At 41.6% G+C, this 26,273-nt stretch overlaps 1 protein-coding gene across 16 annotated transcripts in view; it reads left to right on the top strand.

Moving 5' to 3' along the window:
* DOCK9 (dedicator of cytokinesis 9) overlaps window positions 1-26,273 on the top strand; it is a 134,902-nt gene that overhangs the window by 77,629 nt on the left and 31,000 nt on the right. For 9 of the 16 annotated variants that reach the window (XM_063126089.1, XM_063126088.1, XM_063126083.1 and 6 more), the window contains exons 27-38: window positions 87-158; window positions 910-1,056; window positions 8,698-8,781; window positions 9,475-9,586; window positions 10,292-10,333; window positions 13,121-13,299; window positions 18,218-18,334; window positions 18,466-18,586; window positions 19,347-19,480; window positions 22,640-22,754; window positions 23,418-23,484; window positions 24,433-24,480. In XM_063126089.1, the coding sequence (XP_062982159.1) occupies window positions 87-158; window positions 910-1,056; window positions 8,698-8,781; window positions 9,475-9,586; window positions 10,292-10,333; window positions 13,121-13,299; window positions 18,218-18,334; window positions 18,466-18,586; window positions 19,347-19,480; window positions 22,640-22,754; window positions 23,418-23,484; window positions 24,433-24,480 (1,238 nt within the window). The remainder of the gene's footprint in view (window positions 1-86; window positions 159-909; window positions 1,057-8,697; window positions 8,782-9,474; window positions 9,587-10,291; window positions 10,334-13,120; window positions 13,300-18,217; window positions 18,335-18,465; window positions 18,587-19,346; window positions 19,481-22,639; window positions 22,755-23,417; window positions 23,485-24,432; window positions 24,481-26,273) is intronic. The other 7 variants (XM_063126096.1, XM_063126098.1, XM_063126095.1 and 4 more) reach the window with 1 other exon arrangement.

Below are 26,273 nucleotides of genomic sequence, written 5' to 3'. Positions count from 1 at the left end.
ATATAAAAGATTTTGATGGACAATACAATTTCTTTAAGTTATGGATGTAGTTTGTATAATGTGTTCTTTTTTCTTTTGTTTAATAGTACTCCTGGTTTTTCTTTGAAATTCTTATAAAATCAATGGCCCAGCACCTATTGGAAAATGCTAAAGTAAAGGTAAGTAAACTAATATTTTTAAGGGGATCAGTAAACCAATAAGAACCTATTTGGCACCAATTTCTTTGCTCTATAGCAATGGAACAGAGCATAAGTTCCAAGTAATTCTTAAGTACACAGTACTGTTTATGTTTATATAATATCTGAAGGGGCAAAGTGTAAAAATAGTTACAATAAGATACTTGGAAAAAGAAGCAATCACATTGAACAGAACTTGAAATTGATCAACATCATTAATTTCATTTTCATATTTTTTTTTGCTTATATATGAAACAATATCAAAGTAAATTACACCAATGGCATTCTTGCTTTAAATTGTCCAGCATACTTCATATTACAGATGTTTATAATTAGAAATCATTGTTTCAATCTTTTTCTTCTTGGAATCTGATTAAATTAGTTGGTAGAAGTTTTTAACCATCAACTCTTCAACATTTGTTGCTTGTGCTGCAATTGTTTTTCCTGTTCTGATGTCCTTGGGAAAGGGTTTGGAATGTTACTTCTGCCAATAGATACTGAACTGCTAGTTGAACAAATCCATTTTTATATTGATCTTTGCTCTGGGTATTGAGAAGAGGGTGATAAGAAGGTATCACATTTCTCTATGCTACATTTTCCAGGCAAGAATGAGAGCCCTAAATAGACAAGAAATCTCATGACCCCTGAAATTGCATCAAACCTAGACCCTTTCACACAAATAAAATAATTTTGCAGTGCTCCCATCTGTAATTTTAAATTCTTCTGTTCCTAGTTGTTACGAAATCAGAGATTTCCAGCGTCTTATCATCATGCTGTAGAAACCGTTGTCAGTATGTTGATGCCACACATTACTCAGAAATATAAAGATAACCATGAAGCTTCAAAAAATGCAAACCATAGCCTTGCTGTCTTCATAAAAGTGAGTACTCTTCTCTGTTTGTCATTTCAAAGAAAACAGAACATGTTGAGCCATTTTATGACTAACACAATTTCTCAAGCCTTGAAGCAGTAGATTTGGTTCTTCTTCGTGGTCTCTATGCATCACACATATGGGCTTTGCGCCTGCGCAGAGACCAGACCGGAACCTACTATAGCTAAGTGGAACGTTTTTGGCGGGAACCCCTCCCCCCACGCTACCGCGCATGTCCATGGGGTTCCCGCCCTTACCTCAGTTCTTCGTCGTCCGCCGTTGTGCATAGACCAGCTAACCGAACCTCTAGCGTTCTTCTAGTTAACTTACTTAATCTTTCTTTAAACCTGTTCATTCTTCAATCTTTCCTAATTCTTCTTACTTCTTTCTTATCTATAAAAAAAAAAAAAAAAAAAAAAAAAATTTAATTGTAGATAGTTTTCTCTCAGCGACTTCGGTCGCCTGAGGCCCGTATGGCAGCGAAAGCCCCGTTTAGGAAGTGTGTACGGTGTGGAGCGAAACTTCCTCCGACGGACGGGCACTCCCTTTGTCTCGTTTGTTTGGGAGAAGGACACGTGGTGGAAGCCTGCCACCACTGTATGTCGTTTACAAAACAAACTAGGAAGCATAGAGCCGACAGACTTCGCTCTATATTGTGGGAAAAAGCTCTCAAGGCTACTGAGGCTCCCAGTATGGAAAAAACGGCAGTTGGTAAGTCCGTTACTGAAAAAACGGCAATTCGTAAGTCCGTTACCGACAAACCAGCAGACCGCAGCACTGAGGTGCAAGCCAGAGTTCATAGGGCACAGATACCCCTCACACCTGGCCGGTCTTTGACGAGTTCTATGGCAAAGAAGATTTCAAAGAAAGCCAGAACTCCTAAGCCTTCTTCTGAGCTGGAGAAGAAGAAGAAGAAGAAGAAAAAGAGGGACGCTGAGAGATCCACCCTAGCGTCTCCTCGAGCGCCTGAGGCGGTTAGGAGTCATTCTACTCCTCCCATTGCTCCGATCGCTTCGATGTCGAGGCCTCCCTCGGCATCGAGATCTCAGTCGGTGCCGATGGCCACGGTACCGACGCGCTCGCTCAGCCTTTCGGAGGGCGAAATAAGAGATTCTGCGTCAGCGGCCTCTTTCCAACAGCCTACAAGACCTCAGACGTTGCAGGGATTAATCCCAATACAACCGTCGCCAAGACTTACATCTCGCCGTGAATGGGATGGAGCTTCCAGATACTCCGATCCTCACTTGGGATACGAAGACTACGAATGGGAGCGATACCGTCCCCAACACTACCTTCCGGATCGAGAGAGTCCCCGGGAAGGCTACTACGCCCAACCGCCACCTGTAACAAGGATGTGCCGATTACCACCTGCATCGCCTGACCATCAGGCATCGAGGGTGTCTACTCCTCGACACCGTATGCAACCTTCGGCATCGACCGAGGCAGTTCCCACGGTACCAACAGACCAACTTCAGTTGCAAGTGGTTACGATGTCTTCTCCTGAGCAAGACTACCCGTCAGACTCGGAATCGAGGGTGTCTGCAACTCCAACGATGCCCTCGCCGGAGGATGAGGTCCACGATAACGACCCTTCCTCTCCGTCGGACGATATGGTCAGGTTCTCTGACCATATGCTTAGGATGTCACAGGCATTGGGACTAGATATCCAACAAACGGATGAATCGGTTGTGGATCCCATTTATGATGTGTTCCAAACTACTACCAATCAAAGACTGGCTATCCCCATTCCACATGCATTGAAGCAAACTGCTCAAGAGTCTTGGAAGACACCTGCTGTGACTCAGGCTACATCTAAAAGATTAGAGACTCTTTATCGAGTCCAGGAGGAAGGCGCAAAATTTTTGGTTCAACATCCAAAGCCTAACTCCATAGTGGTTGAGTCAGCCCAAGGACAATCTCAAAAGGCACATTCGGCACCGGTGGATAGGGAAGGGAGGAAATTAGACCAGACTGGCAGAAGGATTTACTCCTCTTCTTCCTTAGGCATTAGAGCGTCATCATACGAAGCGACGATGGCGAGGTACCAGCTTTTCCTATGGGAAAAGATGGGTTCATTATGCGAACACCTCCCGGAGGACAAGAAGGAACTGGCGAGGGTATTTCAAAATGAGGCTTCAGCCATCGCCAGGCAGCAGTTATCCACGGCTCGACACCAAGTGGACTGCCACTCGAAGTCCATGATGGGCGCAATATCTTTAAGGAGACACGCGTGGCTCAGATCGGCTAATTTGAGCCATGAGACCAAGTGGAGGATAGAAAGTATGCCATTCGATGGCGAGGGACTTTTTCACTCTAACACCGATGAAACACTGGATTCCATCTACAAAGCCAGAACAACGGCTAAAAAGATGGGATTCACTGCTCCTCCACCGCAGTACAGGCCAAAGAGATGGATGAGACCGCCAATGCAACAGCACCAGCAATACCGGCCTCAGTACCAGCCTCAACTTCGGCAGCAACAGCAGCAGTTGCAAAGGAAGAGGCCATACCAGGGCCGATATCAACAAGATAAGAGGCAACCTGACTTTTCTAAAAAGCAGCGTGTTTGACTCTTCGGCCCCAGATCCACCCCCTTTTGCGAACCGCCTAGCACCCCATTACCATCTATGGGAGTCAATAACAACAGACTCCTGGGTGCTCACTATCATCAACTCGGGCTATGCCATCGAGTTCGATGCCCTTCCTCCTTTTTCCGGCGTGGAAGTAACGGCTCCATCCCCTCCTCTGCTGCTCGAGGTACAGACCTTGCTATCGAAGGGAGCCATCTCTCCCGTACCCGCAGAGGAACTCAATCAGGGATTTTTCTCTCGTTACTTCACGGTCCCGAAGAAAGATGGAGGTCTTCGACCGATCATGGACTTAAGACAACTGAACAAGTTCATCACCCCGAGGAAGTTCCGTATGACAACGGTTGCTTCAATTCTACAGCTTCTACAAAAAGGAGTTTGGTTCGCAGTGGTGGATCTGAAGGATGCGTACTTCCATATCTCCATCAGGAAGTCGCATCAAGCTTACCTTCGGTTTTCGATCGGTACATCCCAGTACCAATTCACCGTTCTTCCGTTCGGGTTGGCCACGGCGCCGAGGGTCTTCACCAAAGTCATGGCGGTGGTGTGCGCCCACCTAAGGCAGAAAGGCATTTACGTTTATCCATACCTGGACGATTGGCTCCTAGTAGCAGACAACAGCGAGACGCTTCAAACGGACATACTAACCACCCTCAACCTATTGGACTCGTTGGGGCTTTGGGTGAATCACGAAAAGTCCATTTTGACCCCACAGCAGAGGTTGGACTTCATAGGAGTAACCCTATCCTCTCGAGACGGAAGAGCATACTTACCTTCAACCAGGGCGAACACTTTGCAGCAGTTAGCCATCGACACCGAGAGCCGCCGAAAGGTATCGGCTTGGACAGTCCAGAGACTATTAGGCCTGATGGCAGCCACTACGGCAGTCATCAGGTTTGCAAGACTCAGAATGAGGGTATTGCAGGCCTGGTTCTTAAGGACTTTCGATCTCAGGTTCAATGCTCGACGAACTTACCTTTCGTTACCGAAGCAAGTCAGGGCATCGCTGAAATGGTGGTTCTCGATGTCGACTCTTCTCGAAGGCGTTCCATTCCAACAACAGGCGCCTTCGGTAACGATCACGACGGATGCATCTTTAGAAGGATGGGGAGCTCATTGCAACTCCCTTACTGCTCAAGGTCGTTGGCCTCGAGCCCAGAGAGAACAGCACATCAATCATCTCGAACTTATGGCTGTAGAAAATGCAATAAGAGCATTTGCACAGTTGATCGAGGGCAAGAATGTCTTGATCGCGACGGACAATACTACCGTGGTGGCATACATCAACAGGCAGGGTGGAACAAGATCACACCCTCTGAACCGGTCTGCACTCAGGATATGGAACTGGTGCATAAAGAGAAGGACTTACCTGACGGCGATCCATGTAGCCGGCAAGGAGAACGTCTTTGCGGACTCTCTCAGCAGATCCTTCCATGTCGACCACGAGTGGGAGCTCGACGTCGAAGTGCGGGAAAGCCTTTTTCGGTACTGGGGCCGCCCTATTGTCGATGTCTTCGCTACCGAGGACAACGCAGTCTGCGCCAAGTTTTGCAGCAGGGCAGGAAGAGGAAAGCGCTCTCTAGGAGACGCTTTCACCAGAACTTGGAGAGGAAATCTCCTGTACATGTTTCCTCCCTTTCCACTGTTGACAAGAGTGATAGCCAAGATCCAGATGGACAACTCCGATTGCATCCTGATCACGCCGTGGTGGCCTCGACAGACGTGGTTCTCACACGCTCTTCGGTTATCGAGAGGGGATTACATCAGGCTCCCGTCGACACCGAAGCTACTGTCTCGACACCAGGGCAGGGTTCGACACGCAGATCTGTCGACCCTCAAGATGACTGCATGGAGGATAACAACAACTCCTCCTCTGCAACTAGAACTTTGACTGTGGATCACATTATATTGGCAGCACTAAAGCCTTCCACTAGGAAAACTTATGCAGCAAAGTGGCAAAGATTTCGGAACTTTGCTTCAGTACAAGATCAAACACCAGAATCTTGCCACTTACCCTTCATCCTTAATTATTTATTGACACTTTTCCAGCAGGGACTTAAGCTCGCATCCATCAGGGTTCACCTTGCTGCGATTACATCTTTTCACCGGGGTGTGGATGGTTTTACACCTTTTACCCATCCAACAACGAAGAAATTTCTAAGAGGTCTGAAGAACACGATACCGACTGTGAAAAGTATCGTGCCGCCATGGAGCCTGTCAGTTGTGCTGCAAGCACTGACACGCAAGCCCTTTGAGCCCATGGCGTCGACAGACCTTAGGCTACTTACTTTAAAGACTGTCTTTCTAGTAGCCATTACATCGGCAAGACGGGCAAGTGAGCTTAAAGCTCTTAGGATAGATGTTCCATACACTATCTTTCATAAGGACAAGGTTGTGCTACGCACAGACCCAGCCTTCCTACCTAAGGTAGTGTCAACTTTTCATCTGTCTCAGCATATTACTTTGCCTGCTTTCTTTCCTAATCCAACTTCACCTCTTGAGTCTTCCTTGCATACTCTCGATGTGAGAAGGGCTCTTGCTTTTTATAAAGACAGGACAGAGACATTTAGAAAAACAAAGCAACTGTTTATTTGTTATGGTGAGCCTTCTAAGGGACTCCCTGTCTCCTGCCAACGACTATCACGCTGGATAGTGGAGACAATAGAATTGGCCTACTCTATTTCTAAATTAGAGTTAGTGAAACCTGTGACGGCTCATTCCACCAGAGCTGTTTCAACATCGGTGGCCTTCACCAGAGGTGTTCCCTTGGCAGACGTCTGTAGAGCCGCAACGTGGTCCACTCCATCCACGTTTGTCAAGCACTACAGTTTGGACACCCGTGCGAGGCAGGACTGCTCATTTGGGAGGACAGTGCTTTCAGAGATCTTCAGATGATGCACCAACCCACCTCCAAAGGTATGTCAGCTTGCTACTCGCCCATATGTGTGATGCATAGAGACCACGAAGAAGAAATGCAGGTTGCTTACCTGTAACTGTAGTTCTTCGAGTGGTCATCTATGCATTCACACAACCCACCCACCATCCCCACTTGGTGGTGTGAGACTTACAAATGACACTGTTTTATTGTGGAATGTACCTTATTTTATTTACTCTCATGTTTATGGGGGCACAACGTCGGACTCCTGTAAACTGAGGTAAGGGCGGGAACCCCATGGACATGCGCGGTAGCGTGGGGGGAGGGGTTCCCGCCAAAAACGTTCCACTTAGCTATAGTAGGTTCCGGTCTGGTCTCTGCGCAGGCGCAAAGCCCATATGTGTGAATGCATAGATGACCACTCGAAGAACTACAGTTACAGGTAAGCAACCTGCATTTATTCATTTTTATGTAAATTTACATAAGTCAGGGGTGGGAAAACAAGTGGTATAAATTAGACCTTTGCAGTTAAAACTGATTCTGAATATTGCATGTTTGAATGTGCAGCACTGTTGCAATAAAAACTCCAGCATTCTGATTCATTATGCTAGTTTGTATTGATTGGCCCTGAACTGGTGATAAACGCTATGAATTTGTTAAACATTTGTTAAAATATTTTGTCCTATGATAAATAAGTTCAGTATGGTCATTTTATGTGGTGTTTGACAATAAAACTTGTTTAGAATATGGTTAACAATAGGTTAGCAATTTTATTTATAAATTCACAATATAGGTATCATGTGTTGCATTATTAAGATGTCTGATATTTGACTTCTGTATACTGCTTTAGACTAATTTAGGGTGCAATCCTATCAGTTGTGCCCTTGAAGATGGCAAGGCTTCTAATTATCCGATTCAGGATGGGAGCAGCAGCAGAAGCAATCTTTGCCTCCCCGTCCACCTGCCCTATATTTATTGCTAGAGAAGCTTTTTAGTCCGCAATTCAAATGGAGAGGGAAGGAGGCTGGGAGAGCCTCAGAAGAGCTTGTATCATGGCCTCTCCAGTTCCCTCTTCTGCTCGCCAACTGAAATGCCCCCCTTTCCCCTTCTCCAGTCCCCCCTCCCCTTCAGCTAGCATGGAGAGAACTGTGCCAGATGGCCTTCCAAGCTTAGAAAAGTAACCTCAGAGAGGGAAAAGGGGGGAGCATTTCAATGGGTAGGGAGAAGAGGAGACTGGAGAGATTAGGACTCCCCCATCTGAGATCAGAGTGCTGTCTCCGGCCTCGGAGGGGAGAATCCCCAGTATGCTATGGCCCATCAGACAGTGTCTAGGGGTGATAGGATTGCTCCTTTAGTCTATAATAGAGGGTTTCTTCACATGAACAAAATAAAGCACCCTTGTGACAGGCCACTCATGGAAGTTTGTGGTCCTTTTGATGATGTTGGCAACAGCCAGGATGGTTTCCTCCCTTATTCCAACTTAAAATTGATCAGAGAAAACCTGGAATAAACCCTCATGGAGCAAAATTGGCAGCGTGCAAAGCTGGCATTACTCTATGAGCTTGCTGAGGAAGGACTTTCCATGTCTGTGATTGAGGGAGAAGGGGGTGAAATGCCTCCTGCAACAAAGGGAGGCAGATATGACCCCACCCCACCAAGAGCACCCCTTTAAGTTTTGGGGGCTCAAGTAAGTATGCAAAGCTTTACAAACTTGCAGTGCACTCTTATGTCTACTCAGAAGTAAGTCCCATTGTGTTCAATGGGGCTTACTCCCAAGTAAGTTGCAGATTTACAGCACGATCTTACATCTACCCAGAAGTAAGTCCTGGCTTTCCTGGGGGTTGTGAGGAAACAGTACAGCACAAGTTAACCTAAGAAAACGAGACTTCCCCTTCCCTCCTTTGCACACATGCCAGGGAGGGATGAAGGTGCTCCCTCAATTCAGACCTTTAAAGGAGCCCCAGGAAACAGTAGGATCTTCAGCCTTGACACCCCTTTCCTCTGGTGTAATCAGCTCATATTAATTGCGCCAAGAACCATGAAGCACAACAGCCCCCAGTAAACAATGCATGAAAGGAACAATTCCTTTCATGTAGAGATGCTCAGAATGTTTCTTGCAAGTACCTATGGAAATACAACTCAGAATGCCTTACAATGCTTTTGAGACTTTTTCTTTTTCTTTTGCAGAGATGTTTCACTTTTATGGACAGAGGATTTGTGTTCAAGCAAATTAATAACTATATTGGCTTCTTTGCTCCAGGAGATCCAAAGGTACCATATTTCAGGAAGAGTTCCTGCTGTGAGAAATTATCAGGAGGGGTTGCTGCTGGGGAGGGGAGGGCTAACCCTCTCCAACACTGTGGCACCCTCCCTTCCCCTGCTGCATGTGAAGAGCGTAATTGAAAGATCCTAATTAAGGCATGGAGGCATTGTCAGGTGGTTCATAGGGTTGAGTAAGAGAGGATTAGCTTTTCCCTTCACAACCCTGCAAACTGCCCTGAAAAATCGTCTCCACTGCAGTCAAACTTTTTAAAAGCCTCTTTGGTCACCAATGGAAGCTTTTTAAGAGCCTGATTGCAGTTGGGGGTGGGGTGAGTGTGTATATGAGAGTGTGTGTGAATGAGTGGGAGAGAGAGTGATTGGGGTCTGGGCAATCACATTGGGGGCACATGCTAGCAGCGGGGTGGCACCATCCACTGCTAGTATTTATTTATTTTATTTATTTATTACATTTTTATACCGCCCAATAGCCGAAGCTCTTATATGCAGCCCTGATGTGTTTGCCCACAATCAATTTAGTCCTTGGGCTTAAACAGGTTCCATGCCCCTGGTTTATGGGGACTCAGTTATCCTTTCTAGGATCCGGAACCCCTCCTCTTAAAGATTGGGTTCACATTTCTTTTTGAATTGAAACATGCTAACTCTGTCAAATAATAAGTATTATAACTTCAACGTATTTTGCAGACACTTTTTGAGTTCAAATTTGAATTTCTCCGGGTAGTGTGTAATCATGAACACTACATTCCTTTGAACCTTCCTATGCCATTTGGAAAAGGCAGGATTCAGAGATACCAAGGTAAATTTACATTTGATAAAGTTAATTTGATATTGCTAGAATTTTAAAGTTGTGGATTTTTTTTTAATAAAGCTTCATATTCGGTGTGATGTGTACATATGTAACAGGCAGGATAATCCTACCTGTCAGGTCAGAGTGCTGTGACATTCAAATCTCCAACATAGAGATGTGGGAGGTGTGGTTTTCTCCTGCCTTCCAACATCTAAAACCATTTCCCTTCCATTGCTCATAGTAGGAAGGAAATTATTTATGCCAATCTCAGGGCTGGCATAAATTTCCCCTGTTTTGTGGGGAAGGCTTTGGATACTGTGCAGCCGAGACTTCCCTCAATTCATGCCCCAAATCTGTCTCCTTCTCACCAATCCTGACTTCAGAGCTCTGCCATTGGTGAGCTGAGTAATTGGAAAGTTTCTGGGGGGACTTAGGGTGGGGTGGGGGCTGAATCTGAGGTCAGATCTCCTGTTCCTCTCTCTGGCCTTGCAGGGGTAGATCTACTATATCCTATGGCCCTTGGGAAGCTGTCTGAGGGACCATAGGATTGCACTGTTAATCTCACTAAAAAAACCACGCACACAGACAACGAACTTTATGCCTCAATGAATGTCTCCTTAGCACTCTTTCCTATCTTTGCTCAGCAACAAAAAAGTAATTTACTATTTATTGTTTTTGCCCTACTTTGCTTCTTTTTCTTCTTCTTTGAATTAGCTTTTCTTTCACCATCAGTGGAATCCTATGACATTCCTGTAGGTAGGTGTGGAGTGTGGTGTTTGATCCTAATCTTTCTAATTTAAAAACACTGGTGACTTGTGCAAACATGAAGAATATGCAGTTCTTCCTAGAATGCAGTGTATTAAAAATACAATCTTTTAAAAGAAATTTGACATAATAAGCTTAATTGTAAACAAAATAAAAATTCATGAACATGTCACTGTATAGTGATTAAAAACATTCCAGAGCTTTCATTATTTTAGCATTATCTAAAGAATCTAGAAATGTGCCCTACATTTATTTATTACATAATAGCTTGTTCCAAAGAATTGCACAACTAGTTCTGTGTTCCAACAGTGCTTCAAGCTTGTCTTCCTTGAACAGCAGTTCCTGCATGCTGCATTGTAAGATAATCTTGAAATGGAAGGGATTTTCAAAAGTATTTTGTGATATGGCCAACAGTTCATAGAAAAAGAAATCCCCGTGGATACACCCAAGTGCTCTTTGGATACTATTTAATTATATTTATTTCCACCTATCCTCCAAAGATGCCAGGGCAATGTTCCTTTTTCCTCTCCCCCTATTGAGTTTGGTTAACAGGGTCAGGGGGAGAAAAGGTCAATGTCACCATCCTTTGAGCTCATGGTTGAGCAGAGATTTGAACTTTATTTCTTAAATTTTAAAATGTTTGTGCATCGTAGATGGGGAAAGAAAGAGAAACTGAAAATTGGACTGTGGAGTCAGTAACTGTGCTGAAAGTACTGTGGGTCACATGAGCAGGCAGTTGTGGTGATGTTGCAATCTTTACAACTGGCTACTCTCTCTGGAACCATTGATTAATTAAAATATTTATTAACTGCCCTTCATCAGAAGATATCAAGGCGGTGGAATAAATTTTATGTATATAATATCTTATATGACCACAAAACAGTAACATACAGTCATTCAATCAGCAGTTAAATACAGTGACAGAGACTGACCAAAATAAAATGTCCAGGCAAGCAGATACATGTTGACCCTGTGGCTGTGATACCTTAGCAAACATTTCCCACAACATTTTATGAGGTGCTTGACCATTATGACACATTTCATACATAATGGTTGCAAATCATGGGTTAATCCACAATTTGCTGGGTTGTGTGCTGCTTCCGATTTGAATATGCAGCCTCCACTCAGCCTGATCATAGGTTTCATCATGACATGCAAATCCTTTTGGGTGGTTTGTGGGTTAATCAACCCAAAGTTAATGTATGATTAGTTATTAGGTTAACTTTGGGTTGCTTAACCCATGTACAACCCAAAGTGTCCAGATTTTCATGTCATGAAGAGGAGATTGCTTATTCAACTCAGAAGAAGCTTCTGTGTGGTATGCAGATAACCCATGATTTGCAGCCATTACATGTGAACAGACCCTAGCAAGATTGATTTGTACTTTCTTTCTTTAGCCATTTCTCCCTCACCCCAGATTATGTGAGCAAGCTCTGCTGATGCTAAATGTGGATTGTCAGGTACAGGTTTAGTTGTCAACTCACTTGAGAGAGTTTGGAATTTCACATTGGATAGTGTTTTTAACTTTCTTCCCCAGTCATATATTATACTAAATTCTGGTTTAAAGAGAAATACAAAGTTTTTAGAATTTAAAATGATTCATACCATCTTTTCATAAGTTTGTCATATTCGATACATATTTGCACTCTAATGGTGTCATTAAATCTATATAATGAAATTCTTACCCATGAAGTAGGGCACCAACATATAAAAGCCCAGGGCTCCAAGGATGTAATAATTCACAAAAGATATTTTATCAACTGCCTCCTGTCTCTACAGTGCAGTCAAATATGGTTAGATGATCCCTCCACTGAGAGAAAGTACTTGGGCTATAGTTGTGGGGAATGTTTTTCCTCTTCCTGATTTTTTTCTGTGTTACTGATCCTATACAACAGCCATTAAAGTATTTTAGCCATTCTTCCAGCGTTGTTTACATCTCATTAAATGTATTTCCTGGAAATCTCTGTGGCTAGCACTAAACCACATTGAAGTGCACTGTGTGGTTAGATCCTTATTTGATACCATTGTTTTTTACAAGTGCTTCAAAGGTATTCTGTCTAAAGTAGCAAAAATAAAATCCTGGAAGAGGTTTTTAAAATATTGGAGGAAATGTGGTTAGCCCTATCTTGGTGCTAGCATCAAACTGCAGGCAACCTGAAGATTACCATTTTTCCAGCTATAAGAGAGCAGAAGTTAATTAGCCATGTCTCCAGTTCTTGGGCTAGCTGCAGAAGCCTGGTGTTAAATTGGAAACTGTTGTTACAAATTTCTCCTCCAAAGGTGCCACTGAATTTCTAGGTGTACTATTAATTTTTTTAAAACTGCATGCTCCATTTTGTTACAAATACATAGCCTTTTGCTTGTAGTCATCCACACTTGCTTGATCTTAGCAGAACATACCTGTGTGGAAGTGTTTGAACATGCATAAATGTTGCTCTAAAGCCACACAAAGCATGGAAGGGGCTGGCTTTGATCACAATAGAACACAAGTTGAACTGTTTTTCAAGAGCTCATACATACATTTTAATTCACTAAATAAGTAAGCATGTGTTCATAGAGTAACTGTAAGTAATGAGTTGCTGTGTTTATATTTTATTTGAGCCTATATTTATTTTTGATGGTCATTCCGCTTTTTCAGAGCTACGCTGATTAATTAATACATTTTTTATTTTAAAACACAAAATTATAGAATATAAAAGTGTGAGCATTGTGGTGTGTATAGGTTATGCCTGTCGGTATTGGATTATATCTTTTCTTAATTGTGATGTTTTCTTTCAGACCTTCAGCTAGACTATTCCTTATCAGATGAGTTCTGCAAGAATCACTTCTTGGTAGGACTGCTCCTCAGGGAGGTGGGCAATGCATTGCAAGAATTCAGAGACATCCGTCAAATTGCAATCAGTGTTTTGAAGAATTTGATGATAAAGCATTCCTTTGATGATAGATATGCTTCCAGGGTAGGTCGATTTTCAGAACTTTTGTTGGTGAACCTAGGTATTAATATTTTTGTGTAGTAGAACATATTTGTGTTGATAATTTGCAGAAATTTCATAAAGTCAGTCTAATCCCGGAGCTCCATACATCCTCTAATGCAACAGTGGGGAACCTCAGGCCCAGGGTCCAGATCAGGCAATCCTGGGATCCAAATCTGGCCCGCTGGTGTTCCCCCAGAAGGTTATACCCCTTCTCCTGGTTACTCTCCCTTTCCCCCAACCAATTTTTGGAAGTTGCCAGGGTTTTGTGCAGTTTTTTCCTCATTCTAAAACGTTGAAATGCCTCTCCTAAGGTTTACTTGCATTAAGGACATTAAGCCACAATATCATCCTGATTGCTTTCAATATTAAGAAAGCTGAGATATAAAACTGTTTCAGTAAATTTGTAATCTACAGGGGCCAATAACAACCTACAAATGGGATATATTTACAGGCTTCTCTTTATAGGGCAACAAGGAACAAAAATCAAGGTATAATCCTTACTGTGGTGGAGTTCTGTCAGAATGCAAGCATCATGCATTTCTGTTGGCGGTGTAATTTAACAGCAACATCAGTTGTTTTAGGTTACCAGAGTAAGAGATGGGACTAAAACATTAGGGAAAAAACTGTCCCCAATAATGTTCTAACTATAGTGAACTGTTTGAGAGCTTGGGTTGTGAACTTCCACAGGGATTGTAGATAGGCTCAGGAAGCTTGACTGTTATAGAGAAAGGTATTTCTTTGAACCACAGATACTGCTGGCAGGCTATTCTTTAACCCTGCCTACTGTTTTGGAGAATTTACTTTCTTTAATTTTTATAAATACGTTTATACTTCTCTCGGTGCAGGTAAGGAATTTCCAACTTCTGTGGAATTCACAGATTAGCAGAAAATGTAAGACTTATTTGTGGATGGCTTTTGTGCGTGGCATAAATTTTCCTTGCACATAGCTGCCCAAGAATTAGAGAGTGGACTTCAGTAGTTCCTTTGCAGCTTGCTAGCAGAAGAGTACTAAAACATGGTTTTACCTATAGGCTTTCAGTTTCTGTCTGGATAGACCCTTGGGATACTTTTTTTCTTTTCTAGTCAGACTGTCATCTGACCTATTGAGTAATTCACATTTGCTCTTCCCACAACTGGACATCTTTCCTTTCTTGATTCTTACTTGAACCTCACCGATTTGGGGAGTAAAAGTTTCTCCTCTTTCATTTTTCGTCTTGGTGATATACATTGATACATCTTGATCATATTGAGGCAACTTGTCTGATTACCACCTACATAAAGGATATGTAGAAAATTAATCCACGGATAATCTAAGCATCCTTCTCAGAAGCTGGCAACATCTTGTTGTGATATATGGATTTTTGTTCAGAAATTCTCTCAAGATATGCTTTCTGTATGTAGGTGCCCCTTGCTCACCTGCTTAACTGAATATATTCAGATTTCTCCAAGAACAAAATTTCATCTCAGAGTAGAAGAAAATTGAAACCTTAGATATAGATATACTGACTATTTGTCAGGAAACATTCTCATAGACTAGGCTTGTCTTTCTTTTACTATTAAACTATAATCATAATGATTGTCAGTACGAGACTTATACATGCACAGGTACAAACATATGATATATTCAAAATCATACTAAGTTAAGGCTTATGCAAAGAGAAAAAATCTAGGCAGCTTATTAGTTTTTTTCCTATAGGCAATTAATAGCGGAGAGGGTAGCTTCTCCATAAGAGGTCTTCTGTTTTCCATATTCTGAATCACTTTTTAATGCCTTTTAATACTCTTAAATGTGTCTATCTTATTTCCCTTTATTTATGCCCCATTGAGATACTTTTTTAAGGACACATTTCTATTCCTAAATCAACACTATCTAAACCAAGTTACTAAAACCTAGATCTCTTAATAGAATTTATGACTACAGAAACATACATAATAATATTACTCAATAATATTAGAATGTAAGCCTATGCGGCAGGGTTTTGCTATTTTATTGTTTTACTCTGTACAGCACCATGTACACTGATGGTGCTATATAAATAAATAATAATAATAATCAATTCAATGATGTTACAGGCATGTTTTTCCCACTAGGCTGCTCATGTATCTGTGTCTCCCAAAACAAATCTCCTTTATTTGCAATAATTGGGGAGCGACCGTAGCTCAATGGTAGAATACGTGCTTTGCATGCAGAATGTGTCAGGTTCAATCCCCGGTATCTTCAGATAGGGTTATGAAATAATTCTTCCTGAAACCCTGGACTGCTGCTGCCAATCACTGTTGACAATACTGGGCTAGATGGACCAAGGGTCTGACTCAGTATAAAGGGGTGTCATAAGTTCCTATGTACAGTCTGACTGTAGTATCCAGCTGTACCTCATCCCTAGCACTAATATCTTGCTAGTGTAAACCAAAACATGTGCAATGTAATTAGCACTTGCAAGGGCAATGGGAAAAGACAGTGTAATGCTCAAGTTCCTGCAAGGTAGACTCCAGCAATTCATGGAGCGAGAATTGCCAGATGTACAAGCTGGGTTTAGAAAAGGCAGAGGAACTAGAGACCAAATTGCCAATATCCGCTGGATAATGGAGAAAGCCAGGGAGTTCCAGAAAAACATCTATTTCTGTTTTATTGACTATTCTAAAGCCTTTGACTGTGTGGATCATAACAAATTGTGACAAGTTCTTGGTGGCATGGGGATACCAAGTCACCTTGCCTGCCTCCTGAGGAATCTGTATAACAACCAAGTAGCAACAGTAAGAACAGACCACGGAACAACGGACTGGTTTAAGATTGGGAAAGGAGTATGGCAGGGTTGTATACTCTCACCCTACCTATTCAACTTGTATGCAGAACACATCATGCGACGTGCTGGGCTTGACAAATCCAAGGCTGGAGTTAAAATCGCGGGAAGAAACATTAACAATCTCAGATATGCAGATGATACCACTTTGATGGCTGAAAGTGAGGAGGAGCTGAGGAGCCTTATGACGAAGGTGAAAGAAGAAAGTGCAAAAGCTGGGTTGTAGTTAAACCTCAAAAAAACCAAGATTATGGCAACCAGCTTGATTGATAACTGGCAAATAGAGGGAGAAAACGTGGAAGCAGTGACAGACTTTGTATTTCGGGCGCAAAGATTACTGCAGACGCTGACTGCAGCCAGGAAATCAGAAGACGTTTACTTCTTGGGAGGAGAGCAATGACAAATCTTGATAAAATAGTTAAGAGCAGAGACATCACACTGACAACAAAGGTCTGCATAGTTAACGCAATGGTATTCCCCGTAGTAACCTATGGCTGCGAGAGCTGAACCATAAGGAAGGCTGAGCGAAGGAAGATAGATGCTTTTGAACTGTGGTGTTGGAGGAAAATTCTGAGAGTGCCTTGGACTGCAAGAAGATCAAACCAGTCCATACTCCAGGAAATAAAGCCAGACTGCTCACTTGAGGGAATGATATTAAAGGCAAAACTGAAGTACTTGGGCCACATAATGAGAAGACAGGATACCCTGGAGAAGATGCTGATGCTAGGGAAAGTGGAAGGCAAAAGGAAGAGGGGCCGACCAAGGGCAAGATGGATGGATGATATTCTGGAGGTGACAGACTTGACCTTGGGGGAGCTGGGGTGGCGAAAGCCGACAGAAAGCTCTGGCGTGGGCTGGTCCATGAAGTCACGAAGAGTCGGAAGCGACTGAACAAATAAACAACAAAGGGCAATGGAAAAAGACAGTGATTTGCTGCCAAAATACAGCAGCAACATCACAAATCATTGTGTGTGTCCCACCCCCATTGGCCTAGCAAGCACTAGTTACATTGCACAGTTTTTGGTTTACTTTAACACAACATCATTAACGCTAGTGCTGAAACACACTTTGACTTTTCCTCACTTGCTTGTCTGATCATATTCCTAATTTTACAGTTCTTTTATGGCTTTACTGGCACTGTGGGGGTTCAGTTTGATGCCCTCTGCCCTGGGATCTTTTTCAATGTAAAATCGTTTTACTCTGTACAGCACCATGTACTCTGATGGTGCTATATAAATAATAATATCAGATAAGAGTACTGAATACCCTGGCATCTTCTGGCTCCAAGAAAAGGCATGTTTTCCAGTCCTGCTGCAATAAAGTTCTCAGAAACACAACATTATATTTTCATATAGTATTTGCTTGGAGGCATGTGATTATTAATTTCCTAATTGCATAGTTGGGGCAAAGTGGTCCAGATGTGTGACATCTGTGACCTTATGTAATAAGGACTTTTAGTTTTAGACATCAAAATTCCCAAAGGGGATTGTAAATAATTTTAGCTAAAATGAATTAGAGAGCAGTCCTATGGTCCCTGGAGAGCATCCCAGAGACCACAGGACTCCTCTCTAAACCCCTCTCGGAGGCCCATAGACATTGCTACAACCTCAGAATAGGGACTCCAGAATCTGATCCTCTTCCACCTAACAGCCACTGTGGAAAAACCCAAGGTGGAAAAACAGCCTCAGAGGACCTCAAGAAAGGTCTGAAAGGGGGCATTGCAGTGGGTGGGGCCAGATTACAAAGAATTCTGTGGCCATTACTGCCCCCATCCTGACACACCTGCACTAGACTGTTTCAAATGCCTGTCTAGAGAAAAACAACAACAAAGGAGGATGGAGAGGCAAAAATCACCTCCATTGATTCTCCTGCCCTGCTGGTACTGGCCCAGCAGAGCATTGGATACTCAGAAGCCTTTGTCCAGTGAGGGTGCAACCCCATTGGATTACGCCCCAAGTGTATCATTGGAAAGATGGTGTAGTGAAGAAGTAGTAACAACTGTGGAATGTGATCATTTTAGGAGGAAATATTACTTCTATTTAATAGTGAGTTTTTGTATATTCTCGTTAATTAATAAAAAGTGATTCTTTTTGTTACAGAGCCATCAAGCAAGAATGGCCACATTATACCTGCCAACATTTGGTTTACTGATAGAAAATGCCCATCGCATTGATGTCAAGGATATTTCACCTTTTCCTATTAATGCATCTAGCAGTGTGAGTAAATATGTTTGTTGTTGAAACATTAAAGCTATAATCATAATTACTAATACTCAAATATACTTCAATAACATAAAAGTTAAGCATATTAAACAATGTAAAATAATTTCTTTGTATGTTTTTAACAGAGTGCAAAAGATGAATCAATTAGTTTACCAGTTGCAAATCCAGTGGTGACTCCACAAAAATCTGTGAATACTCTTGATAACAACCTCCACAAAGACTTGTTTGGTGCTATATCAGGCATTGGTAACTATTTAAAAATCTTTCTTACATTTCTTCTAGTAAACTTTATTGACTGATTGTGAACACCCAAATATATTTTTCTAAGAAATAAGATCAGGTATAATGCACGTAGACCATCTGTTGGAAGTGTAATGCCAGCATGGTATAGTGGATAATGTTTGAACTTTGATCATGGAGACCTGAGCTATGCCCATTCAGCTATAAATCTTGTTGTCCACGGGTTAGTGGCTGTCTGTCAGCCTAATCTAATTCATCAGTTGGTTGTGAAGATAAAAGGGGGATAGTCCCCAGGTATGCACAGTTATCCCCTTGAAGGAAGGATAGCATGCAGAATAATAAAGTCTAATACATATACGTGCTTTAACTCCTATAACTGAAAATGGAACTGTATTTCCCAGCAGTGTGACATCTCCCAGTGATGATTCAAGTGTCATCCAATTTTGTCAGGGGCTTTAAATGCACATCTCTCTCTCTCTCTCTCTCTCTCTCTCTCTCTCACACACACACACTCACACACACACACACACACACACACACAAGCCAGGTTTGAGATCTGCTTGGTGCATGGTGGACAAGAAGGTCAAGTCAATTGGGACAGTTGAATGGCTAGGTGCCACCACGGTTGACTGCCAGTCACTGTAGAAAATGGCACCAGTGATAAAATATAGCTGTGGGAATCCCACCTCCAGGTGTCTTCTAGAATATCATTTTCTTTATTTGTTAAGACTATAATACTTCCCTTTTCTGCCATCTTGTTTTTCAGCATCCCCATATACCTCTTCTACTCCTAATGTTAATTGTGTGCGAAATGCAGATTCAAGAGGCTCCCTTATAAGTACAGACTCAGGAAACAGTCTTCCAGAAAGACATAGTGAAAAGAGCAATTCTCTTGACAAGGTATGAACACCTTTGAACATTTCTTCCAGTAGCATAATGTATTATACATTCTTGTCATGTTACAGATAACAGCTACAGATACCAAAGGAAAGCAGTCATCCATGTTTAGTTTCATCTATAATATGGATCAGGCTGCTGCTTATACTCTATCTTTCTGTTATACCAGACTAAATAAAACATGTTTCTTGATATAAGGGGAGGCACTGACTTGAGTGAACATATGTCTAGAGAAGAAAAAATGCCACTGTTTCAATACATTGTAGGATAACGTAAAATTATTTATTTATTTATTTATTAAATTTCTATACCACCCAATAGCCGAAGCCCTCTGGGCGGTTCACAAAATGCCTTCAATGTGTGTATTCAGTTATGTCTTTAAGATATCAACTTACTTTGGATCTTAATTTCAACTCTGTAAATATCTTTTTTAGAGGAAAAATCATTTCCCAAAAGTAGCAGTATAGTAGTATTCATTTTTTTAAAAGGATATTCTAGTTCACTAAGAGAGTGATCCTGTGGTCTGTGGGCAAGTGTGCCAGGGACTATAGGATGGCTCAGGAAACCACTCCAAGGTCAGAAACAGAGCTCCTTACTGCAGAAGGAGTTGGCGACCCAACCTCAAACTCATCTCCCTTGCAGCCAGCCTAAAAAGAACTGCACTGGCTACTCCTCCCAGGTCAAAAATGGACCTCAGAGGAGGAGGAAAGGGGACATTCCAGTGGGCAGTGAAGAGACCGGCGAGACCAAGTTATCTTGAGCCTCTTTCAGCCTCCTTTTGTCACCCTCCAAAGTGCCTTCAATGAATCTCCTAAAAAGCTCATTTAGTGAAAATAGAGATCAGAGGGCAAGGCGGTAAAGATCACCTTCACTGCTTCTCATGCCTTGCTGGCTTCAGCCAGGCAGGACATAGGAATCTCAGGAAGTGGCGAAGGCGCAGTCCAAAGGGTTGTGGCCTAAGTAGTCTAGTTCACCGGCATAAATATAGAAACAAAATATTGTCCAGGGTTGTGTTCAGTGACGTAGATGTAGTAATTAAGCACCTTTTGGCTGCTACTGATTAGTGTTCAGTTGCATTTGCTTTTTAGGTGGCATATTTTTAGCATTTAGAGGATTACTGCAATATGGTTTAATGTTTTCTCCTTGATCATAACATGCCTTCTTGTGGCAGAGAGAGAAACTCCTCAGAAGGCATTCTGCTCATGCATTTACTACAGGAGAGGAAGAAGAACGCTACCAATCTTCAAAGAAAAAGCGTGTTACAGTGGACTTTTCACTACTGGCAGTTCCACCTTTATCAGAAAGAAATGTTCATGCTGTTGTGTCCCTTCCATTACAAGGAGTATTTGTTTTTTGTGGTTTGTTTGGTTACGTTTCTGAATGCAGTGTGTGTTGACAGTTTTGCTTAACCTTTAAAGCAGCTTGAACTGGAGGCGTCGCTCAAGTAAAAGTGTCATGTCATGGCATACTGAAATGTAAAGAAATTTCACTGATCTATATATAAAGCTACTTATGCTAAGTGGCAGAACTGTCATCTATTTTTCCCCTTCATGGTTAATGCCTTGATTTGCAGTGTGAAGCAATTGACAGTAGTACTGAGATTTTCAAACTTTCTCTAGCCTTTTTGAAAATCACAGGCTTAGGTTATATTGATTTCAAGCTTGGTGCTTATGTCGATTTCTTGCTATTTAATATATTTTGATTTACCTTTCAGCCTTCCAGCCTTCATGACTTTTATCATATGTGCTGAGGGGTTCAGACTTTCCTTCAGCACCAAATATGGCAGCATGTGTTAACAACACAGAAATGGGAGGCAGAGGACCTGGGTAGACCTTAATGGGGTTGTTAGCCTGCTGCAAGTGTGCAGGCCTATTTTTACCCCATAAGTAGAAGGACATTGGCTCCGTTCAGATAACACGCTAAACCATGCTGCTTAACCACAGAATGGTTAACGGAATGCATTCCATTAACCATTTGTGTTTAAGCAGCATGGTTTAGCGTGTTGTCTGAACAGGGCCATTTTTGTGAGGGGAGGCAGGCAAATCCTTAAAGGAATGCTAAGAAAAACTTTGAAAGACTTACTCAATTCAAGCGTACATGAGCATTTTCTGTCAAATTGCTTTTGTCCTTTGTGTGGTACTGTTTCCTCTGGAAGACGTGAGCATGCATGCCTACCAGATACTCTGAACTGTCCATATCATATCAAAGCAAGTTTGGTTTCATATAGTTTTTGTCAGTTATGATTGCGTATTCTTTGGCACTTTTATCATTCAAATGTGTACTACTACACTTCACTCTGTGCTCAAAGTCTTCTCTACTTTCCACATTGGTTTGAACTGTACATGTGTGTGTGCTTATTTCAAATGTGATACTTATGCTATTGTAGTATGAAACTTGAAAGTAAATCTCCTAATTGTAAGCATACAAATCATAAACATGGCTGCACATATTGAGTCATGGTTGTACCTTTAGATCTAGAGTAGGGAACTTGTGGCCCTCCAGATATTGGACAATAATTCCCATCATCTATGACCATTGGCCATACTGACTGAGGCTGATCTGGAAGGGCACAGGTTTTCCATGTGGAACTAGGAGGACAGATAAGGTCAGCAGGGCTTCTCTATCCAGCCTCTCCTTGCTGGTTCTGTCCCCTTTCCTGGCACCTCCAAGATTGGGGAGGGGAATCAAAGAGATGACTGGGAAACAGAAGGGAAAGGGGAAGGTGTTTTGAAGTTTGTGTATGTTTGGAGCAGAGAAAGTTCAGAGGGGGAAGAGGCTGCATAGTTTCAGAGTTGTTTTCTGAAAGACAAGCATGTGGAGTGGAAACCTGGAACTGTCTGTGTGTGCAAACACAAAATGCTGGGGAAATTCTGTGACAGCTGGCATGTGGCCTCTGAGGTGATGCCTAGATTGTTCCAACTTGCTGTGAAAAGACATGCACTTCCCACATTGCTAAAGGAATACTTTTTCAGGAGGTTTGAGAGAGGGAGCCGTGGAATGTGTGCAAAAACTGAACTGGATCTCGGTAAAAAAGTACAAGTTTACCTTTGTATGTTGCTGGTATGCATGTGAGTGTTTATATCTCCATTTTGAGATACTGGGCTGCCTGACTTTGAGCGAAGATGAACTTCTTATCTAATGTATTCCTGTTTTGTTTTTCAGAACCAACAGACTTGTCCTTTGGGAAGTTCTGTAGTTCGATGTGATAAACTTGATCAAGCTGAGATCAGGAGTCTACTGATGTGTTTCCTTCATATTTTAAAAAGCATGTCGGATGGTAAGCAGAAACTAATTTTCTCTTCTTAATTAATTCCAAATATGAGTCTGTACTGGATCTGGATCTTTCAAAACTGTGTACGTTAATGGCTGTAATATACCATGCTGTGCTTCAAATATACCTTGGAAGGTGATTACATCTATCAGATTCACTGTGTATTTGTATAGTACTCAAAATTTGTAAATGAAACTGCAGGGCTGTATATACTCGACACTAGAACAAAACAATTAGAATTTTGTGCCAAGGTAACCCCACTTCTTTCACCCTCAGAAATTATGCAAACTAAACATGCATGGTTTTTCTTTTGCAAAATATTAAGTCCCTAAAATACCACAGAATCAATGCAATTATAAAGTGGAATGAGACAAATTCTACAAATATTCTCGAATATTGTTGGTCTTATTCAAGCAGTCATAAATTCTTTGCATTCCTCAGTTGGATGGCATAAAAAGACTACATGGAAGCTCAAATTGTTCTTCGAAATTTGGGTTGAGATGTATGCTGCTGTTACACAAGAAAGTAATAGACTGTACTCGTCCCATAAATACATATTTTGAAGGTTGTCTGTTAAAAGTATAGCTTCAAGGAATTTTTAGTTTGGCTGTTGCCTGCTGGTAGTAGTGTCTGATTTTATTAAACATTTTGTTATCCTTTACTTTGTAGATGCATTGTTTACATACTGGAACAAGGCCTCAACATCAGAACTTATGGATTTTTTCACAATTGCAGAGTGAGTTCCCTTAGCTGTTCTAATACAATGTGCAATTATAAGTTTTAAAACCCAAAGTAAGTATTGTGTATAGAAACATAGGAAGCTGACTTATATTGTTAGACCACTGATCCATCTAGTCCAGTATTGTCAACACTGACTGGCAGCAGCAGCTCTCCAAGGTTTCAGGCAGTATTCTTTAATCGTCCTACCTGGAAAAGCTGGGGATTGAGTGTACACGCGCTCTATCACACTGGCCATTCACATGATGAGACTGCAGGACTTCGCCTTCCCCATAACTACTTCCTGATTGTGGAATTCCCTCAGTTTCAGGCCAATGGTGAATACATTTTTGTTCCCTTTGGCTTGTTGTTTTTAATTTGTTTTAATGTTATGTTTCTTTTTATATACTACCTTGAGGGCTGGTTGGACTGTAAAGTGGGCTATAACTATTTCAATAAAGTAGCACTAGTAGTTCTAGGAGCTACAACATCCTGGCTGAGTTCTCACAGCACAGCAACCCACCATATGAAATAAGATATGCCATGTGAGTTGTCATTGGGACAACCCACAGTGAGCCTGACAATTGTTTGGGCTTACCATGGGTTGTTCTCCCCCTTGGTCCTCCAGCTGGCTCCAGCACATATCCCAAGGAACTTGGTGAGAGAACCCATCTTGTCTGCTGCCACGTACCCCTCCCCGCTCCAATTAAGACCCCTTTTACTGGGAGCTTTGAAAACAGGGTGGATCCCAGATCACCCTTAAAATGACTTGGGGGACTGCAACATGGTAGTATAGTGTAGGAGAAGATATGTACAGTTATGAAGGAGGAAAAGGTGAACAATTATTCAAGTTAATTATTTAATTATATTATACACTGCCTTTGGGGCAACAATGCCAGATAAGTTTTTTTTACCAAAATGATATCTAAATTTAAAACTGAAATAACCTTTACTGTGTTCTTTGCAGAGTGTGCTTACATCAATTTCAATACATGGGGAAACGATATATAGCCAGGTACTGTGTATAACTTAACTGTGTGATTGTATTGCAACAGAATGCTTTAAATTTTTGTCAGTTGAATAACACTCGAAAGCAAAGCCTGTTGATTGGAGGGTAAGTAATTGGACTTAGTAGTCCTTGGCACATGTTACCCTGTGGTTTCTTATTGTAGTTATGTTCTGACTTTGAAACCTCAGCCCAAATTGTTACACTGCATAGCCATAGAATGTTATATTGATTATTGCTACTGTAAAGGTTACACACAGTTGTGGCTAAATTGAATGTGACCAACCAAGCCCATGCATGGCACCTGAATGATTGTTGTCTGGAAATAATTGTTATTTCCCTAGATGCACTCTGATTGCACTGAGCAAAGCATGATCTTCCCACATTTGCCTCTCCATCACATCCATGCTGGGCACCCTGGTCTACCACCGCATAGTGGCAGTTTACCTGGATTGCTGCAGCATTTTAATTTTCCAAAACACTCCACTCCTTTTCTCATAAGCTTGTTAGCCACCTCATGAATAAGTGGTTTATTCCAGACACAAACACAGGAAATCGTAATTCTAATACATTGGGGAAAATGCAACATACATTGTTGCTTTTTATTTCCCTCTGCTCAAGGAATTATTCAGAAACAATCTCACCTGGCTATTTGTTGATTCTGCCTTCCACTTTTTACAATGGCAACATCTTCAAAGAAGGCATGGGAATATCAAAATATAGAAGAGCATGCTGTTCTGTGAACAAAGTTGAATGTATATTCTAAACCCACCTTAATTGTTGCAACACTTGTATTGCTATGTATTACCCATCTCTCCAGCCTGTTCCCAAGGAAAAATAACCATTGGGGTCCTCTGTAGGCTGGATTTCTTTCAGCTAGGGATTTGTTAAGCTAGATTCATCACATTTTGGCTTAGTTCTTGCAAAATAGCTAAGGCAATAAATAAGATTCTGGATGAGAGCTCCTCTGTAATAAATGAATGAATAAATAAATATGCCTGTACACAATGAATTTGATGTTGCGAGAAGGGTTTTAGCCATCTCCTTGATATTCTGACTTCTATCACCTATAATCTGAAGTGGTACCTTGCAGACACAGGTTTGCCTTTAGTACTGCTTTTTGTGAAAATTAAGTCCTAAGACTTTACTTTGACAACAATACTTGTGTTGATATTTCTCAGGGTGAGGGGGAAAATGCCTTCATTTATTCATTATAGCATTATCTTAAGGTATTCAGTGATAGTTAAAACAACAACCTGTATTTAGGTCTAATACATATTGTAGTTACCAAAATTATGATTTCCTTGAGTTTTAGCTATAATTCTTGTGTTTTGTACTTGGTACGGTTATAGAAGTAGGGCAATTTGTAAATGGAAGAAAATGTATTCAGTAGCTCTTGATGAGTTCGTTAATATAATAGGTTTTTTCACTGATGATATATCACTTGATTGTGCTGCATGTAGAAGCATTGAAAACTATGCACGTTTCTGATGTTCATGGGTTTGTTGAAGAGATTGACAAAGAAGTATTAACTTTTCACATTGAGATGCACCAAAGGAATGTGTTAGCAAAAAAGTGCATGCAATCTTTGCACACCCTATGTTGAGGAAACAGGGATGTGTGTAATTCTGGTATTGGTTTTCATTTCTTGTCAGCTCTGGTGGTGGTACACACTAGGAGGTTAGTCTGTACTGATTGCTAACACAGATCACTTTTCTATTTCCTTCACTTGATTGCTGGCAAGTTTAACAAAGTATATGGCTCTACTCCCTTCCTGTCTCGGTAAGATATAGGTTGTTAGT

Source organism: Elgaria multicarinata, chromosome 5, assembly GCF_023053635.1.
Source record: "Elgaria multicarinata webbii isolate HBS135686 ecotype San Diego chromosome 5, rElgMul1.1.pri, whole genome shotgun sequence".
Classification (NCBI taxonomy): Eukaryota; Metazoa; Chordata; class Lepidosauria; order Squamata; family Anguidae; genus Elgaria; species Elgaria multicarinata.
This window is presented reverse-complemented; position numbering and strand designations above follow the sequence as displayed.